General features: G+C 43.9%; 1 protein-coding gene across 4 annotated transcripts in view; it reads right to left on the bottom strand.

Annotated features, from left to right (window-relative positions):
- The window catches only part of GRIN2B (glutamate ionotropic receptor NMDA type subunit 2B), a 459,317-nt gene that overhangs the window by 318,405 nt on the left and 127,796 nt on the right, over window positions 1-13,116 (bottom strand). For all 4 annotated transcript variants that reach the window (XM_084766782.1, XM_084766784.1, XM_084766785.1 and 1 more), the window contains one exon: window positions 9,945-10,373. In XM_084766782.1, the coding sequence (XP_084622908.1) occupies window positions 9,945-10,355 (411 nt within the window). In that variant the 5' untranslated portion in view covers window positions 10,356-10,373. The remainder of the gene's footprint in view (window positions 1-9,944; window positions 10,374-13,116) is intronic.

Here is a 13,116-nt window from a genome sequence, read left to right as displayed (position 1 = left end):
AGCCCACCAAGCTCCCTACCTCTAAACCCAAATCCAACGGCTTACTACACAGTCCTACTTCTGGGTGGCCTCTCCATAGCATAGCCCTAGTCACTCCCATTCCCACTGTCGCCAATCTGTGACATATCTAATTACTCCTGTCATCATAACTCTTGTGACTAGCATTTAAAAAAGTCAACAGCGCTCAGTGCCTCAAAAGGTCAAGAATGACTTGAAAATCTATCGTCTTCGGCAGTTTGGAGAAAGTGAGAGACGAAGAGGTAAAAACTACGATTTGAGGCCACCTTTTAAGGTCAGAATAAAAGGAGCGAATGAGGAGCTTTCAGGATTGCTCATATTTATTAATATAGATGTGGTCTGAGTGTGATTGTAAGTCACAGGGATATTTCGCCATAGATATACAACTAATATTTTGAGTGACTATTCTTGACCATGGATGGTAATACATACTAAGGGATACTTCATATACTTGGTGTCTAGAGTTTACATGCCTGTGGTGCATATGGAAGCTCGCACATACAGCAGTCATTATGACATCACACCAAGTCCCAATATACTTTCAAACACCTCCTAAGAATCCTTAACTGCAAAGATGTAAAGAAGAAAGAATAATAAGGTCAAAGACAACAGCTGTTGAGTGAGGATCCAGCGCCAGAGCATGGTGCCTTCAGCCATCAGTCAGGCCTCCATCAGTAAATGGTTTCTGAACATACCGTAACAAAAATTAATTCAAAAGCAAACATTTAGTGAATCAAGGTACTTCCAGCCCTCCCCACTTGTGCTGGACTGTGGGACCTCACATATGTAGTCTTAGTTCTGAACACACGACATGCACATTTTTCAGTGTGCATGCCTTCATGTCATAACACCCATCTCAGATGTGAGACTATTGTGTGTTATAAACCGCAGTGTTTTTACTATATACATAAAGTTCTTGGTTTTTATTGAAACATAATAATTTAATTGTAGAAAACAAAAACTTTATGTTTTCTGACCTTCATTCCTCAGTGTGCAAATATCCAGTTTATATCTTAAGATTGTACCATGTAAAAAATGTCTAATTTTAAAAATTACCATTTGAGTTACTGACTTGAGTATTATCTTTAAGAAGAGAGAGAGAGAAATCATGAGATGAGTTTGGATTTTGGATTAGGGCTGAATTTTTGACATTTCTGAAATGCCCTCCTTCTGCCATTTTTTACTATGTGTTTATGTGAATAATAGCTATTAATAGTATTGACAATTATGAATTCAAAATACCAGTCAAATCTGAAAAACACTGAAGGCGTACTGTCCTGCAGTACCAAGCACTCAGCCAGGATTTAATTCTTTATGTAAAATGAAATGAGCAGGATCCATCTCATTACGATTTAAATTTGCCCTCACCTGGGAAACGGTACACATACCAAAGAATTGTGTTAAAATAAATTTCTTTATGATTTACTATCATTAGTGTTTGATTTAGATAATTACTATGTTTACCTTTATACTTAAGGTCACACAACATGTTCTCAAGCAAAAAGGGGTCACTGGAGGAAGAATTCAGGAAGCTGTGAATTCAGGAGGACAATTGAAGAGACCAGAGGAAGGGCACAGGAGCCTCATTTGGGATGAGGCATTTGAGATGAGGAACGAGAGATGCTTGGGCTTTTGAATCATAAGGACATTAGCTGAATTCCTAATTGTTGTTTTCTTTGAGAGACACCTTCAAAGCCATTCCCACCTCCATGTCCCCTTGCTCTCCTACCACGGAGACTGGACACCTCCAAGGCCAGCCATGTGACTGACATCACTTAGTACAATGAGTTGAGGCTGTAGGGAAGACGCTTCCTGACCCAACTCTCTCCTGACATCTGTCCCTTCCCTGATTAAGGACATGATGTCAATGGTAAGGGCGGCCACATCCTAACCATGACAAAAACAAACAAACAAACAAACAAACAAAAACCAAAGGACACCACCCATGAGTCCTGGCATCATTCAGCCGCGGACCCACCTCCAAAGGGGTAACCTCTCCAGCCTCTCTTCCTGGGACACTATTTGTCTACGCCATTGTGACCAGATCGCCACCTAGAGGTCCTGGGAAGCATTACTAACGCTCTTTGACCTACAGCTTCCTCATCTGTAAGAGGAAGACAAACTGCCTCATAAATTAAATAAAAACATAGGATAAGATCATAGCTGCATAACAACGTACAATAATGAAGCCACTGGGCCTCAGATGAAGGAAACAAATGCCCTAAGGGCTTCTCTTTCACTTAATAAAGATGCCATTTTCCTTCAAGAATGGTGTGTTGTATGAAAATACACCACAGCACACACAAAAGTGCTGAGTTTTACCAAGCATCACGTCTCTTGCTTCCTAAGGCTCACTCTGAACCTGGTGTTTTTGTGCCCCCCGCCCCCGCCTTAGAGAACTTGACACTCAGCAAGTTTGAATGGCAGGACCAAGGTCACAAGGCTGCAAGTGACAACCCACACCCACTGGCTCCACATCCAACACTTTCTTCTTGCTGTGCTACTGTACTCATGTGGACACCATCACTTTCCTGAAGGGTGGATGGGGAGTGATGCTAACGTGTAAGTTCACTTTCACCATCTTTATTTCTGTAAAAAAGTGTGCTTAAGTCTTCAATTTTTGCAAGCAAAATAATAATGGCCCCAGGGCAAGTTGGCAGTCTTTTCAAGGTTCATTTTTAAAGAGATGGTGTGTAGGCTTATCAGAAATGTATGCCATAGAGATAGAAAGATCTTGTATCTGCATAGAGCGGAGCGCTGTGTATACATGCAGTTCCTATTACCTTAGAGAGAGCTGCTTGTCAATCTTTCCCCAAAGTAAAAGTGAAGGAAGGAGAGAAAGCTGGGGAGAAGCTACAGCCCAGACAGGCAGTTCTGTCCTGGCTTTTTCCTTCCTTGGGTATGAACTGGGAGAAAAATCCATGGCTTTAGAATCCGGTCTGACAGTTCTAGCTACTAGACTTTGTCGAAGGTACATAAACACTCACATTGAGATTCTCCGTCAACAGAAAGGAAATGCGAGGGCTTGCCTCATAGGATTGCATGAGAAAATAAGATACTCACTAACAAATACCAGGCATATGCTCTACCCTACATCTGAAACACTAGGAGACCAGTTTGCTGCTAGAATACCATGTCCCAGGCAACAAAAAGTAGGTGAAAAACGAAAACACTTCAGAAACTGCAGTTAAGACACTGGGCAAAGGCACATATAACATGTAGTTATCCTGGTTTAAATGTGGTGCTAGTTAAAGAAGCCCACATGAGAAAATGGGGGGGAGGGGCGGTGCAAAGGTCATGGGCTTATCTGTTTTCTCCAAATGAACTGCCAAAGTGAACTACAAACAAAACAAAACAAAACAAAACAACAAAAATTTAAAAAACAGAAACACCCAAAACGCTCCTTGGAGCATCAGTGCCTGACTGCACCTTTTAGAAAGGAGACAGTTGGAGCACAAAGAGTACAGTACAGTGACCATGCACTGGGCGTTCCGTGAAGAGAATGGCTCAGGTGGAAGTTTTGGAGTCAGTCTTTTGCTCTGAGCAACCCATCTGCTCTGAAGCCCGACCCTCACCCAGCACACCATACCCTCTCCTATCCACACATCTGTAGAGCTCAGATCTCACTCCATCCCCCGGGCCCTCCCCCTTGCCATCCCGCTGCAATCTCCACCTTTCTGTTTTGTGCCCCACCTCCTTCCCCAGGGGCCATTTTCATCATCACTGATGCGGGAGGCAGAAAAACTTTCAAGGACTCTGGTGTTCCTTATAGAATGTCTGTTTTCTGGGTACCATTCCAACATTTTTCACATATTTTCTTTTTATCTTCAAAATGATGTAAATTGGGTAGAAGGAAACCAATTCATATCTTACAAACTGTCTACTGAGCCTCATATCACTTAAGTGGTGATTGCTTAAATTTCCCAAACTCATCAGAATGGAGATTGAAATGTGTGACTTATAATTCTTAATTCCGTGTCTTATGAAGCAAAATTGTACACAGAAAGCATGGGTTTCCAAACATGTGTCTCTGGGAGTTGAATCCCAGTTTACTGCTCACTGCAAGCCATGGTGTTCTGGACTGTCTACTTAACATCTCAAAGCTAAAATGTGAAAACCCGATCAATTGAGAAAGCTCCTGCAAAGAAATGGAAATGCCTCTAGCCTGGTTTCAGATCAGCATCCTAAATCCAGGATCTCAGGGAGAATAAAAGCAATTAGGACAGGACAAAATAAAATACGTTATTTATTCTCAGGTGAGGGACTGCCAAGAAGCACCTCATACATTTTTAAACATTCCTCGTTACTACTTTCAACAGTCTTCTACTACAAGTCGCTTTTTCTGGCATGAGTGTATTCTTTTTGGCCAAGGCAAGCTTCCATACTCGAATGAACTTCAACCTCCTAGATGGGACAAGAGACTCCAGTGCCCTTCTGCATAGCTCTCTCCCAGATTTTCCCCCTAGGTTTTCTTTTTCAGTGTTATCCGGGCACTTAGTGAACGAGTTACATGCTATATATCTCATTTAATCATCAACAACTTACTAACAGATGCTCTCCTCCCCACTGCTCAGGGCAGGGGACTAAGGTTGAACATAACAAGATGATGAGTAAACCAGTCCCACATCCTGGAAGTGGTGGTTGAAGCCACTCGAACTCCAGCTCCTGAGTTCTCATCTGCTCTGCTTCATTTCCTCCTGTGTTTCTTTCCATCATAGTATAATGTGCATTTTCCTCATGGAAAGCCGAACACCAGCACTTTTATTGTTCAGCTAGCGTATGCAAATGTGAGTGCACACTATTTGACCAGATGCTGAGGCAGATCTGTGTATCTCCTTCATCACCAACCCTACATCTGACAGAGGGCTAATATACCAGATCTATAAGGAACTCAAGAAATTAGACACCAACATAATAAATAACGCAATTAAAATGGAGTACAGAGATAAACAGAGAATTCTCAACTGAGGAATCGCAAATGGCCAAGAAGCACTTAAAGAAATGTTCAACATCCTTAGTCCTCAGGGAAATGCAAATCAAAACAACTCTGAGTTTCCATCTTACACCTGTCAGAATAGCTAAGATCAAAAATTCAAATGACAGCACATGCTGGTGATGATGTGGAGTGAGAGGAACTCTCCTCCGTTGCTGGTAGGAGTGCAAACTTGTACAACCACTTTGGAAATCAATCTGGTACTTTCTCAGAAAATCGGGAATAAATCTACCTTAAGACCCAGCTATTCCATTCCTGGGCATATAACCAAAAGATCATACAACAAAGACACATGCTCAACTATGCTCATGGCAGCCTTATTTGTAATAGGCAGAAACTGGAAACAAGTTAGATCTCCCTCAACCAAAGAATGGATAAAGAAAATGTGGTACACTTACAAAATGGAATACTACTCAGATATTAAAAAACAAGGACATCATTAAATTTGCAGGTAATGGATGAAACTAGAAAGGATCATCCTGAGTGAGTTAAACCCAAACCCAGAAAGACACACATGGCATGCACTCACTTCTAAGTGGATATATAAGCCATAAAGTACAGGATAACCACGCTAAAATCCACAGAGCCAAAGAAGCTAAGTAATAAAAAGGACCCAAGGGTGTCCTTGAACCTTGCTCAGAAGGGGAAATAAAATAAACATCTGGAGTAGATGGAGGAAGGGAACTGGGTGAGCGAGGGGGTAAGGAGGGATATGGGGGTGGGAATCAGGTGTGGGGAGGGCTGAGGGGAGAGAGTACTTGGAAAGAGAACAGAAATCATTAGGGGGGCATCTCTGGAAGTGGGAGGCTCCCATGACTCTATGGGAGTGACCCTAGCTGAAACTTCTAGAGGCAGGGGATATGGAGCCTGAAGTTGCCACTTTCTACAGTCAGGTGTGACTTCCAGTGGAGGGAAGGGGACACCAACTCATCCATAAAACCTGTGACTCAAAATCTGTCCCGCCTACAAGAAGTGTAGGGGTAACAATTGCTACAGGCTATTTGATCCCATGGTGCACCCTGAGATTGTGAACTGTAAAAACAAAACAAAAACAAAAAAAACAAAAAACCTGTTTCTAGTTGTGGAGTGGCTCAGCCCTAGCACACACCTTTAATCCAAGAGCTAAAAAATGTCAACCCTAGGTCAAGAGGTGGAGCAAGAAACCAGCTGGCAGGGATTAAACAGAGAGGAGGGACTCTGGAAGAAGGTTAATTAAGACATCGTGGAGAAGAAGAGGGGCTTTTGGTTTTGGTTTTGTTTTTTTTTTTTTCCTTCTGGGACATGAGCTGAATATAACAGCTCCTTTTCCTTCTGGGATGTGAGCAGAGTAAGAAGGACAGCTAGGCGCTTTCTCTGCCTCTCTGAGCTAATAGGTTTTCACCCTAGCAGCTGCTTTTGGAGTCTTCATTGGTAAAATCGAACAATTGGGATTTTCGTTCCTTATCACAAAATAGGGACAGAGATTGAGCAACTTGAGACCCTCCCCAAGGAAGAGAGCCAGCCCCTGCCACTATCAATGATACTCTGCTATGCTTGCAGACAGGAGCCTAGCATAACTGTCTTCTGAGAGGCTTCATCCAGAAGCTGATGGAAAAAGATGCAGAGACCCACAGCCAAAAAATAGTCAGAGCTCAGAAGGTCTCATGGAAGAGCGAGCGGAAAGATTGAGGGAGCCTGAGGGGTCAAGGACACCACAGGAAGACTTACAAAGAAAACTAACTTGGGCCCATGGGGGCTCACAGAGACTCAATCACCAAACAAAGAGCATGCCTGGGCTGGACTTATGCCCCCCCACACACCTATAGCAGATGTGTGGCTTGTTCTTCATGTGGGTCCCCTAACAACTGGAGTGGGGTTTGTCTCTAACTCTGTTGCCTGCCTTTAATCCCTTTCACATAGCTGGGTTCCATTCTCTGTTCTTAGGGGGGAAGAGGATGCACTTAGTCCTGCTGTGACTTGATGTTCCAGGGTGGATTGGTATCAATTGGGGTTTGGGGGCTCCCCTTCTCTGAGGAGAAGGGAAAGGGGGAGAGGGATGTGAGGGTGGGACTTGGAGAGGAAGAAGGAGGGGTTGTGATAAGGCTATAAATTGATTAAATAAATTAATTAATGAAAAAGAAAAACATTAACAACAACAATAACAACAACAAACCTGACCTCAGAGTTTGAGGCCAACACTTTTCTCCTGTGACCTAGAGGGCTCCTTATTTGATTTCATGCAGATCCTCCAAGCCTGTGCACATTCCTGGGCACAACCTGGGGAATCTAGTCTATCCTCTCAGTGCCTCTGACCCTGTGGTACCGCCCTGGCGCCATCATCAGCCCTACCCCCTACCCTCCATGACCAAGCATCCAGCTCTCTCCGAAAATCAGCACCTTCTTCCTTCTTCCTCTTTCTGACTTTGGGCCAAAACCCAATTAGACATTATTTACTCTATGTTAGGACTTCTTCCAAAATGCTCACTGCTCATCTCCTTTACTAATGGGGAGAAGTAAAGGTGAGATGAGGTTTTTGGATGAGGTAACACTGGGGACAGGAAGGAGAGTGCTCCCTCACCAGAGTGACTCTCCTGACAGAGAACCCTGAGAGCCACACGACCAGATCAATTTTACCTGCTACCCCTAGGAGGCAGTAGCGAGCAGGTTCTGTGTAGACCTGTGCTGCCCCTGCTTCTTGCTTGTTCATTCCCTCCTGCAGCGAGCCTTCTGTGTTGCCTGACACTGAATCAGGTGCTAGAGTACTATGACACTTCCAGCAATGCCGTAGGACAAAGGAGAAAGGAGCAAGTAAGAAGGTTTATGAAGCCCCGCCCCCCCCCAACCCAGCCTCATCCTTTTCTTAGGGACAACAAGGCATGCGGTTGGCGACTACAGTAAAAATCCTACAGCACCAGGTCCTACAGCACTACTCTTGATGTGCTATTCTGTCTCTTTGAGCCTTGGCTTCCCATCTGAAAGAGATGTATTGCCACTTAGCTCAGTGTTATTAAATAAAATAACGCACAGACGGGCTAACTGCCTCGCATACAGTGAACACTCTCAAAGCACCCAGAATGCAGAATGCACCAGGGAGCAAGAAAGCCCAACCTCCACCCAGGTTGCACCTCAGCTCATAGTTTTACATTCACGTTGAGAATTTGCAAGAGGTACCAGGGGGATGCAACCAATCAGCTCATGCACAGGCTCCCTACTCAAGGGAAATAATGTAGGCTTGCAATAACTCAACCGAGCAACAACAACAACAACAAAATCATTTTTTTTATTTGTTGTGCTCTGGAAAGGAGCACACGCTTATTTATGATTTTAAAATTTGGCTTTTAATCATGTCACCATCCTTCCAACACAATATTGTACCCTTAGAATGCCACGCATAAAATAAAGCATAATTTACCAAGACAGCAATCTCTTAAAATGTCTACCCTGAGACAAACACTCAGTGGGTTTGGCCACAGTTGGTACCTTTCCCACTGTGTTTGAACTCATCCTACTTCCCGGCATGAGTGACTCCTGCCAACATTTGCTTTCTAACATTCATTTAAGTGTCCACATGAACATAGGAGCAGCTTTCTCACAGGACACAGAAACCTCTCCAAACCCTGCTGTCAGCCCAGCCCACCTGAGACTGAGCTACGGCAAGGAGAAGCAGCAGGCACCCTTCATGGCGCCAACAGATGGCGACGCTGGTCACAAGGGGTCATTCTCTGCTAGAGCTGTGCCATGGTGGGTCTCATCTGGTCAAGCAACATGCTTGTGGTGATCAGGTGAGGCTTGGGGTGCTCACAATCATTCTTGACCACACAGCATCCTTTAGATAAGAACCCTAAAGGCAGCTTTGAGCGTGACAATACAAAGCCTAGCTGACAGTACTAAGGCGGAGATGGTCATGAACATGACTAATGTTGTAAGTATTGCTGGGAGGTGGATCACTCTAAGATGGAAGAGAGCAGGTGTGAGGGCTATGGAAGCTAAGCACTGATTATCAGTGAGGAGACACAACAGAATAACTAACAATGGTGTAAAAGTCCAAGTGGAACATTTTTTTCTCTCTGTGATTTCAGACTCAGCGCTAATGTCAAGAATCCGTCTGCCATTAGACATTTAACCTAACGTGAGCTAAATAGTTTCCTTTCTGAGGCTTCAACACAATGTCCTCAGCTTTAACTGCACTCTAGAATCATCCGAGGAGGTTTTCAGACCCCAGAATCCCAGGATGTGATGAAACTACCTCTCCAGGTGACTCCAGTGATGGAGAGAATGTGGCTGTTGTGATTGAGGGGCTAACACACAGATGCTGTGAGGTGAGTGGATACCTTTCTGTTCCTCTAACCTTTGGGTATTCACGCATTGTCCTCACTACCTGCCTTGGGGCATTTTTCTTTTTAAATGCTTGTGACCATTGTGGGGGAGAACATAATTTATCATGATAGACCAGAGGATGCAATATAATGTGGAAGGATCTACTCATATACCTATTTGGAACTAAGCAATCTACCAAGACTCCAACCTTTAACAGATAGAACTCTATCTATTTAGTGATGGAACAGACACACGATCCTATCCTAAACTCTAGACCAGTTATTTTCAACCTTCCTAATGCCAATGACCTTTTAATACAGTTTTTCCATGTTGTGGTGACCCCTCCCCCAACCATAAAATTATTTTCATTGCTACTTTATAACTGTAATTTTGCAACTGTTATGAATCATAACGTAAATATCTGTGTTTTACAATGGTCTCAGAGTCATCCAACCCGTAACAGGTTGCGACCCACAGGTTGAGAACCATTGCTGTATGCTGTTCTACACCAGCACTGTTTCTCCTATTTGAGTGTTCCCCACCTATTCGCTCAGTCCATGTGTCTTGGTTAACTTCTATCTTTAGTTTTGCCTTAACTACAACACATCGTTCGTTCCTCGGAATAGCCGCGTTTTACCTTATCTGCCATTATCATCGATGAGCCCCCATGGATGCCCAGGATGGGGGTGAGAGTCTGAGCAGAAATGAAATCGAGGATCTGGGCGATGGCTTCCTGGTCAGTGTCGTCCGCGAACACCACGCCCTGGATCTTCCGGTCAGACATAAGATCGCAGATTCGGGTGATGATGCTCTTTGGGTCAGTTTCATTCATGGCGACCAGCTCCACCCGGGGAACGACTGAGAGATGATGGAAGTCATCTTTCTCGTGGGCGTCTTTTATGGCCACTTCGTCTGAAGTGCCCACGAGGATGACAGCGATACCGATGCTGGGGGCGCTCTTTTGGGAACGAGCTTTGCTGCCTGATACAGCCAAGACGGCCAACACCAACCAGAACTTGGGAGAACAGCACTCCGCGCCGGGCTTCATCTTCAGCTCGTCGACTCTCTGAAAAGAGGAGGGAGAAAATGGGTTAAAAACATGGCCTTTGCTATGGAGGGTATCTTTGAAGTGTCTGAATGCCAGAGAGTTAAGTACCTCATCTCTGTCTGCTGGCCATGAAACTCAGTCTCGCTCCCCTAACCCAGTCTCCTAATTCTGACGTTCACTGGGCATGATGAGAGAAAAGGAAATTTTCAAGAGCCTAATAAATCTTTGACCAAGATAAATGTGCAGTCAGCAGACAGAGAAAAAAGCCGGCGAGGATGTGCTGAGAAGTGTGAGCCAGCCAAACACACACACACACACACACACACACACACACACACACACACACACACACACACTGGAGACGGCAGAAGGGCTTGCTGTTGCTAGGACCCCTGGCACTGTAGCTACAACCATCCTTAAGCTGCCCTTGGCAAAGACTGGGCCAAGCTAGCTGCAAAAGGGGGCTCTGCAGAGGCTGGCCACAAAACACGGCCTGGATGAGATGAATCTAGCAAGCTCCAGGCATGGAGGCCACATGTTCTCGTTACCTCGACCTCATGTTTGCCACCCAGAGAGTGACAGCCAGGAAACGCTTTGGTGTTTCCCTTTTAGAATATGTCTCTTAACATTACATCAGAGATGCAATGCATGGGCACTTAATCTTAATTGATCTTTACAGGCGCCCAGAAGGAAAAAAAATTAAAAGGAATATTAGCATCTCATTTATAAGAGTTGATACCAAGGCCCAGTGATGCTAAGGAACCCACCCAAGACTAACAAGTTAAGTGAAGCAGACCTTAAAAAAAAAACAAACCAGATTCCTCTGTGTGTGTGTGTGTGTGTGTGTGTGTGTGTGTGTGTGTGTGTGTACTACATGTGTACAGGTACTCTCGGCGTCCAGAAGAGGCATCGGATCTCATGGAACTGGAGTTACAAGTGACTGTAAGCTGTCAGTGTGGGTGCTGGAAGCCCAGCAAGTGCCGCGCCATCTCTTTAGGCCCACATGAAGTCATCTGGAACCCAATCTTCTGATTTTCATATTCTAACTTGTGTTCCATAGCACTACACACCCCACAGCGCCTTCCACATCACCGATTACTGTACTACAAGAAGAAGTATTGTTCTGGCCTTCTCATGCATCAAAATACAGGAACAAGCAAACACTAGTCATAGCTAGAGTCGTGAAGGGCCAACCCTGAAGATGCTCTATTTTATTTCCAACCACAGCCTGTACCTGTGATTTCCCAAAATGATGGTCTATATATGTGTGTACAACTCACTTACCTTCTCCTACAAAGAGCCCCTCCCTTTTTATTCCCATACAGGCTCCTAACGCACACACCACACAGCAGACTAAAGATGCAGAATTCCGTAGACTGTGAGCTGCCATCATTCCTCTTATGGTAAGCCATTTGTCCTACGTGCTTCTTATATTATGAAAATGGGTATTGCTTTCTTTTACATGGCCATTATTTTTTTTATGGTACAGTATTATACACTGTGCACTAGAAGATAGTTTCCTTACATGCAATCTTTCTGCCTCCCATGAAAGTTCTATAAATTAGATGTTTTTATTCCCATTTCTCAAATGAAGAAACTGAAGCTCAAAACAGTTACGCAATCCTCCAAGGTCAACGGCGTTCCAGTCCCAGAATGCAAATAGATTAACATAGCACCATCCTCTAAGAAAACAGACTGCAAACTGTACCCAGGACCAGAAGATGCTTATTTTTCTATCAAACATAAAAACATGGTTTAATCTCTCCTGGCTTTTTGAGCAAAAAGAAAAAAGAGGGATATATATATATATATATATATATATATAGGGAACCTAAAAATTTGAGAATTTGGCTAACGAAAAAAGAAAAAGATTATAATGAAGGTATTGAGCAGAGAAAGATCAGGAAGTATTCAAGCTGAGCAGACTGACCACAAAGGGCATTAGTGATTCGGGAGTGAGACGCTGGGACATTTTGTGGCTGAGGAAGCACAAAATCCAATCCAGTTCTTGGCAGCAAACCTTCTGGAACTCTTGCTGTTACGGTCAGCCTTCGGCACTGCCAAGAGGAGACCTGTATCAGTTGCTTCTCCTGAAGGAAATAATACGGGTGTCTCCATAGTTCACACCCCACAAAGCTCACTCCTGACCGCTTTCTGGTCTCTCTGTTTCCGTAGAATTGAAGAAAGGCTCCTTAGGTTCCAAAAGCCCGTGCTGACGGGCTGCGGATGGTCTGGCAGGCAACTGGGGACTGGGCACTTCCTTCCAGTGTCTGAAGAAAGGCAATAGGATCACGAGGCTTGAGTAGCACCAGATATTCAGTGGGAGACAGTTGAATTTAGAATCTCAAAGAAACGGGGACTATATGTATATATAAAAGGTTTGCTCAGTTGCAAGGGCTGATTTTCAATGAGAACCCAGTGATTTAGAATTTGGCAAAAATCTGTCCACTTGCTTTAATCCAGTGGGAGTCTAATCCTACAGTTACAAGCCCCTAAATTAGATTTCTCCACACTTAAAAGTGTCCCGCCCCACAATGACAGTTTATTAACTTTAACGCACCCGATGCTCTCCTGTTTCAAGCTTTTATTTGCTCTCTTTAAACACTTCTTGTGTTCTTCCATTTTCTCTCACACAATTTATTATACTCTTTTATGCAATGGCTGGTGGTGACATTCAACAAATAGGATCTGTTTCTCCCAAAGCATCTCTTTTATACTTGGGATGGAGTAAAGCTCTTTCCAAATAATACATTATGAGAGA

The sequence above is a fragment of the Acomys minous genome (genome assembly GCF_964271855.1).
Source record: "Acomys minous genome assembly, chromosome: 17".
Classification (NCBI taxonomy): domain Eukaryota; kingdom Metazoa; phylum Chordata; class Mammalia; order Rodentia; family Muridae; genus Acomys; species Acomys minous.
The sequence above is the reverse complement of the archived record's forward strand: the minus strand, read 5'-3'. Positions and strand labels throughout refer to the sequence as shown.